Source organism: Centropristis striata, chromosome 3, assembly GCF_030273125.1.
Source record: "Centropristis striata isolate RG_2023a ecotype Rhode Island chromosome 3, C.striata_1.0, whole genome shotgun sequence".
Lineage (NCBI taxonomy): Eukaryota > Metazoa > Chordata > Actinopteri > Perciformes > Serranidae > Centropristis > Centropristis striata.
In genome coordinates, this window is record NC_081519.1 from 11373883 (window position 1) to 11381387 (window position 7505).

Below are 7505 nucleotides of genomic sequence, written 5' to 3' on the forward strand. Positions count from 1 at the left end.
CTTCAGACTTTTCCTTTCCACGTCTGTCAATCAGGTATTGAGACATCAGTTCCTTTAATTGCAACATAACTTCCTCCTCCTGTAAACCAATTTGCACGCGCGTACCTGTGCAGATGCATGAGTGTGTATGTGCCGGTGCAAGTTGTGCAGCACCTGGTGAAAATCCCCCTCACTTCACTATAAGAGGAGACAGCATGGAGTCACAGAGGCACATCACTCCCAGGACTCTTCCTCTGAGAAACACACACAGGTGAGTGTGAACACAGGTGGTGCTGGCCAGGGTCAAGGCAATGGGTGATGGAGATTATATGCAAATAACATTTTTTGGGTCGATTTTATATGCTTTAGTTGCATACTGAATGGTTAAACTAATGCTTTACTATAGTGCTGAAATATTACAAAATATATTTTAGATGGCTGGTGTCATTTATTAAGCAAAATGCTATATTTGCTTTATTTTGTTCTTTATTTTGAGTATCAGAGCACCATAAATCAAAAATTGTAACAAATCACCCTGGGCTCTCGGGAAATTAGATTTTATTTATTTGATCTTTTACTGTTGTTTTTTTTTAAATTGACTTAATTAAATTAAATTATGATTAAAAAAAATATGTTAAACAGAATAATCAATAATTTAAGTAAGCCTCTGTTCAGTGATTCTTAAAGTTGGGTCCAGGGACTTTCAAGGGTACATGGCACTTTACCAATGAGCCCCTGAAAAGTTTTTGGATTTATTCTTTAAATGATCAGAATATTAATCAGTTAAATATTTATATTAAAAACAGACATACATGACAGGATCTTATCAGGTGTATTTGGCTGGAAAAAAAGACTGAAAACACCTGAAATAGATGATCTATATATAATTTTTGAGTAACAGGAGAGATTTTAACAACCAAAATATTTCTGTTAGTTCTCCAACCAGATAACCACCACCACCACCACCACCACCACCATGATGCAGATGCTGCTCGGCTCCTCTCTCGGCCTGCTCCTCCTGCTCAGCTGTCTGAGTGAAACTGCCGAGAGCAAAACTCTTCACCTGGACAGCTGCTCTGTCAACGCTCACACACACGAGCTGCGCAGATATTACACTACCATACGATCACATGCAGTGAGTTCAAACACTGATTAAAAATGAATAACAGAAATCAATAGAGCAAATACTTTACCACAGAAAAATACCAGAAACGAGAGATTCTCATTTGTTCTTTATGGTCTTTGTATTAAAGGTAGAAGGAGACAGTGAGATCGGAGTGAAACTTCTGGACAAATCATTGATCAAGCATGTTCAGGTGAGTTTCTTTTTTACCATGTAGTGCTGGTGTTCTTTATATCCTAATTTCCAGTTTAAGATTTTGAATATTTATCTGCCCCAAGCCAGAGATAAAGACTTAATAACCTCTTAAAACCTGCTCGGTGAGGGTAGAAACAGTTTTGAACCAAAGCTTATAACAGAATCCCTGTAAGATCTAAGTGCATGTATGGGGCTTCGTTTAAAAGATAACATCTTCTGGTTTCTGAAAATAGGCCTGTTTATCATATGCCTGAAACTTGTTCTAAACTAGATCACATAATTACAAATAAATAAAGTTGAGTAGATCACTTCAAACAAACAAAAACAACTTTTTGGCTCTAACTCTAAACCTTTTCCTAAACCTAACCTCAGGCAGACTTTTGTTTTTTTTTAGAGGATTAGCAGTACATGAGTGTGTTAAATGAATGTGTGAGAGTTGCCTGAGTCTGACCTTTGTATTTCTCCATCAGGACGGTCAGATTTGCTGTTTCCTGCGTCTCGTGCTGCGTTTCTACGTTGAGAGAGTTTTCAGCAACTACGCCTCCGCTCAACCACAGCACCAGAGCTGCTCCAGCGCCCTGGCCAACGCTTTCGTCAGCATCAGAAGAGACATACATAAATGTGTAAGTTAGCTGTTCAATAACTGATTTGTTCAATCAAGAGTATTATAAAAAAAGAGGGGGAAAAAAGAAATCAGTGGTATTAATATTTGTGTTTTGTTCTGTGCAGCACTGCCACTGTGCAGAGGACACGCAGAGAACTATTGACTCCCTGCATGCTGAGTTTATCAAGGTATGTACCGTACTCAATAATAACTCACTGTATAATAACATACACACAGTGGACTGTAGAGGGCACAATTTAATTAACTTTGTCAAGTGAGATCTTGTTTTTTTATTAGTATTCATGGGCAACAGTTTGTGTGCTGTTCAGAAATATTCTTTTTGAACATTTTATTATCTTAAATAGTCTAAATCAGGTATAATTCAATAGTATTAATAATATCTTAAAATAAGAACATTGACGTGAAAACTTACAACAACCAAACCTCAAAAATACAAATGTTTTTTTTCTCAAAACAGGTTTTTTTTCTAAAGAAAACCATTGTCTTGAGGTTTTTTATAAGCAACCTTTATCTTTTATAGTAATCTATTTTACTGGTTGAATATCCTGATAGGTCGCCATGCAAAAATAACAGACAAAGAAAATTATATGAATTATTTTTTTAATCATTAATGGAAAGGATTAATGGAAAATATACTTCTACTACTACTACTACTACTACTAATAATAATAATAATAGTAATAATAATAATAAATAATTATAATAAATAATTATAATAAATAATTATAATAAATAATAATAATACTGTTTATTTGAATAGTACCTTGCAGCATAAAGTGCTTTACAACTAAGAAATTACAAGCACCAAGTGCTTAACATTGAACAGACATAAAAATGAACATATTAACCAATGACACAAAGCAAACAAAAAATAGTATCTATTCAGTTATTCATATAATTAAATCCACTGTCCTCTCTTCCATTTCTCCGTTTCTTTTCACTGAGCAGCTCAACGTTACCCAGGCAGCCCAGAAGGCCGTGGGAGAACTGGACACGGTGCTGGAGTGGCTGGAGGGACTCGGCCAGAAAACCGTCACATAATCAGTCAGAAACCGACTGAATGCCGACAAATGAGTCGTCAAGCTAACTCAAAGATGTAATTCCTGACCTGACATTACTTGTAAACAGAGTGAAGGTGTGTTAACCTCACTTCTGTGCCACTGGACATTTCTCTGTTTTGTACTTGAATTAACTTAATGTGTATTTTATCCAATAATATTTTTTATACAATATTTATAATTAACATGACTAAGGTGTATAAATCTATCTAAAATATAACATTGTTCAGGTGTGTATGTGTGCTTCTACTGTACTGTAAGGTTATTATTCATTGTACCTTTTTAATTTCAAAGTGGTTTAATTTAATTTAATAATTTTCATTAAAAAAATATTCTCTTTTCAATATACTGTGAAGTCTGCTCTGCTTTATTATCTAGTGTCGACCAATAGAAATACAACATTTTCAGCCGACACAATTTAGATCAGGGGTTAGCAGCCTTAGGCACAGGTGCCACGCTTGACACGTGGACCTTAACCAATGGCACACTAGCAAAAACTGTGTTTTTTTGACAACTGCACTAAATTAATGGGTGAGCTGGCCAAACAAGACGCACACAATACTCAGTTCTCCAGGTTTTATTAACACATCCGTAGTCCAATACACCGCTCAGTCCCCGATGGTTATTTGACAAAGCAACAAAGTCCCGTACACTGCTTGACTTGTGGTTGTTGCACTTTCCAGCATTGGCTCTTAAGCAAGAGGCAATGTCGCCCTAAACTTCCTGCCCTGTACATCACATCAGGACAGAGCTCACTTATTTCCACGTTCCCTTCTCACATGGTGTTATTAGAGTTATGGAAATACCAAATTTCCTTCACAATGCCAAATGACCTTTCGGATAACACTTAATTCTCCCGTTTTAACATTTAATAATAATAATAATAATAATAATAATAATAATAATAATAATAATAATACATTCCATTTAGATAGCGCTTTTCAAGACACTCAAAAACACTTCACAGGGAATAAATAAAGAAAAAAATTTAAAGAAGAGAGAAAAAGTCAGTGGGTGTAGGCAGATTTGAAGGGGTGAGTTTTTAATTTGTTTGGTTAAAGATGGACAGTGAGGGGGAGTCGCGGATGGTTTTTGGGAGTGAGTGTCAGAGGGTGGGAGCAGCACTGGAGAATGCCCTGTCACCCCAGGTGCACTGTTTAGTAAGAGAGCGGGATGGAGTGTGCCGGTGGAGGAGCTCATACAGGTAGGAGCCTGGTTATGAAGGGCTTTGTAAGTAAAAGTGAGAACTTTGAAGTGGATTCACTGGGGGATTGGGAGCCAGTGGAGGTTATGGAGGACAGCAGTGATGTGGTCACGGGTGTGGGAGTGAGTGAGAAGAGTTTTGGATGTACTGTAGTTTCTTGAGTGTTTTGGATGGTGAACCATAGAGTAGTAGTAGTGGAGTCTGAATGAGATGTAAGCATGGGTGAGGGTCTCAGCAGCTGAGAGGGTGAGGGAAGGACGGAGGCAGCCAATGTACCTGAGGTGCAAAAAAAGTCTGTTTTGGCGATGTTTTTGATGTGCTGGTTGAAGGATAGGGTTTGGTTGAAGGTGACACCGAGGTTATGGACGTGAGGAGAAGGGAGCACAGTGGAGCCATCAATGGAGAGGGAGAAGTTATGGGGGGATTTGGTGAGAGATTTGGGGCCAATGATGATGATTTCTGATTTGTCACTGTTAAGTTTGAGAAAGTTAGTTTGGAGCCAGGATTTTTATTTCAGTGATGCAGTTAGTGAGGGTAGAGCGAGTGGCAGGAGTGATGACTTTGGTGGAAATGTGGAGCTGACTGTCGTATGCAAAGCAATGAAAATGAAGTCCATGGCGACTTGTGTGCTTGTTGTGTATTTTTCAGACATAAATTCATAATCATTTGAGTCACAAAAGGTGATTAATATTGCAATAGCTAAGGTGTTAAAAAAAAACATGACAATGTGATATGAGTTGCAAGAAGAACATTGTTGCAGATGAAGAACATGTGTGGCAAATCTTCACGTGGTGCAAGTTGTGAACATGGTAGTTTTCTTTTGTAAGTTTCATGTTTATGTGAGGGGGAGTTCTATGTGTTTTTTAAAACTGTTTTTGTCTTTATTTTTTGTTGTAGTTTTCACAGTGTCTGCTGAAACACAGACAGCTAATAAATCTTCAAAGACATCTGTATGAATCGTGGCCATTTATTCGTTGGACTGGTGTAGTTATAAACCATTTGTCTTCCAGTAGGTCTCCTCCCACATTTTTCCATAACCAATGGCTATAAATTCAAATAAAGTCAGTCAGTCTTATTACATGTGCCTGACCACGTCAGCAAACACAAACCACAACTTAATATAATTTCCAACTGAGTGGCACTATTTCCTCTGTTTTTTTGAGTTAATGCATTGAATAATATAATGTGAATTACTGCATTATATACAATTAACAGATCAGTTTTTGCACCTAAATATTATTTTTTGGTTTCATATATGTGGTAATTTAGTTCGTAAATTAAAATTTGATTAAAAATGACTTTATTTTATCTCCAAGGGGAAATACAGTTAGTCTCTCTTGAAGAATGAGAAAGCCTGATGGCTGCAGGAGCGAAGGATCTTTTGAATCTTCAAAATCTGACAATCTGCAACAGAGAGAGAGGAGCCGTCCACTGCTATTTTTTTGGTCCATAAAGGTTTTGTGTAGCCGATGATCTGGGTATTTCAGGATGGCCTTGAACATCTTGACAGTGCATCTCTGTGTCTGATGCTGCCTCCCCAGCAGACTGCAGCATAAAACAACACACTTGTCAACACAGACTGATAAAACATCTGCAGCATCTTACTACAGATGTCCAGAGATCTGAGCTTGATGTCTTGTTACAAACACAGTGCCATTGAATTTTACAGTGGAGTAAGGTTTTTTTTTTTTTTTTTTTAAATGTAAAAAATACTGTTTTGGCTGATTTATACATTTACGGTGTTTCATTGTTGCCGAAACTGAATTAACCCATTTATCATTTTACTGTCTTTTACTGTCATGGTTTAGCAGTTTTTCCACCGTAAAATCTATAGACCTTTTTCTGCAGTGTATAGTCATGGAAAAAATTATTAGACCACCCTTGTTTTCTCCTTGCTTTCTTCTTCATATTAATGCCTGGTACAACTAAAGGTTAATTTGTTTGGACAAATATAATGATAACAACAAAAACAGCTCATAAGAGTTTAATTTAAGAGCTGATATCTAGCCATTTCCCATGGTTTTCTTGATAATGATTTTGGTTATTATCAAGAAAACCATGGAAAATGGCTAAACAATGGTCTAATATTTTTTTCCATGACTTTATATCAACCGACACTGAGAGCTGATTTGCTAATACATTTTCTTTCAGTATTTTTTTTATATAAATAAAATTTCTTATATTGGTAGTTTTAACCATCCTCAACAAGCAGTCTATAAATGCTGCACTTTGCGCGCTGAAAGCTATAAAAGTCTATCTGCTACATATACATCTGGTGACCTCAATTTTGAGCTCGTCGAAGATCTGCTGTATGGACTCCATGTAAGGCTTTAGGTCCTTGGTATCGTTCGTCACTCCAGCCATGGCTGCTGGCAGAACAGTGGAAAAAATCTGATAGCACTAATGAAATTTTGATATGACATCATTTTCATTTATCTTTTCTTTTTTTTAACCTTTATTTTAATATTCATGTGTTATAGTATATGCCTATGTATTATAATGATAATAATAAATAGGCATACACTATTTGTAATAATAATAATAATAATAATAATAAATAGGCATATACTATTTATAATAATAATAATAATTATTATTATTATTATTATTATATGGTTATTAAATGTGTTTCCCACCTTACTCTAATTGTTATCAGTATAGTATATGGCTAGGGCTGGTATTACAGTGTTAGTCTCATGCATAGTACAGTAACAGGCTTTTGTCAATATCAAACTTTTTTCCATATGAAACTGAAAATTTATATTTAGGTGCAAAACATCCTCTATGAATTGCATTAAATTCGGTAAATCACATTTAATGATTCCATGCATTCATTCACAAAAACAGAGGAAATAGTGCCACTGAGATGGAAATGATATTAAGTTGTGGTTTGTGTTTGCTGACGCTGTGGATTCTCTCGTTGAATGCGACAGTGGACAAAAGGCCTGTTACTGTACTGTACACAAGACTAATGCTGTAATACCAGCACTAGCCATACTATACTGATAACAATAAGAGCAAGGTGGGAAACACATTTACTAAAAATTATAATGCTGGTAACAATATAAAAATAATAATAAATAAATAGGACTTGCACTATAAGACATTGATATTTAAAATAATAAATACTGAAAATGAAAATTATTTTGTATCAAAATTCCATTAGCACTATCAGATTTTTTTTCCCTCGCCAGTGTTGCCCAACATAAATGGGCTCCAACAGAGTGGACAGACAGACAGAGAGACTTTCGAAGTGGATAAATGGGCATTCTGTTACAGAGCACAGATACAGGACTCAAATGCAGCACTCGGGAGGCAGAA

The 7505-nt window shown here is 36.1% G+C and overlaps 1 protein-coding gene across 1 annotated transcript; it reads left to right on the forward strand.

The window, feature by feature from the left end:
* il19l (interleukin 19 like) lies at window positions 1–2963 on the forward strand. Its single transcript, XM_059330124.1, is given in 6 exon segments — window positions 1–250; window positions 926–1114; window positions 1233–1295; window positions 1768–1920; window positions 2027–2089; window positions 2871–2963. Coding segments are annotated over 6 exon segments (684 nt in total). The 5' UTR covers window positions 1–127.
* The last annotated feature ends 4542 nt before the right edge of the window (window positions 2964–7505 follow it).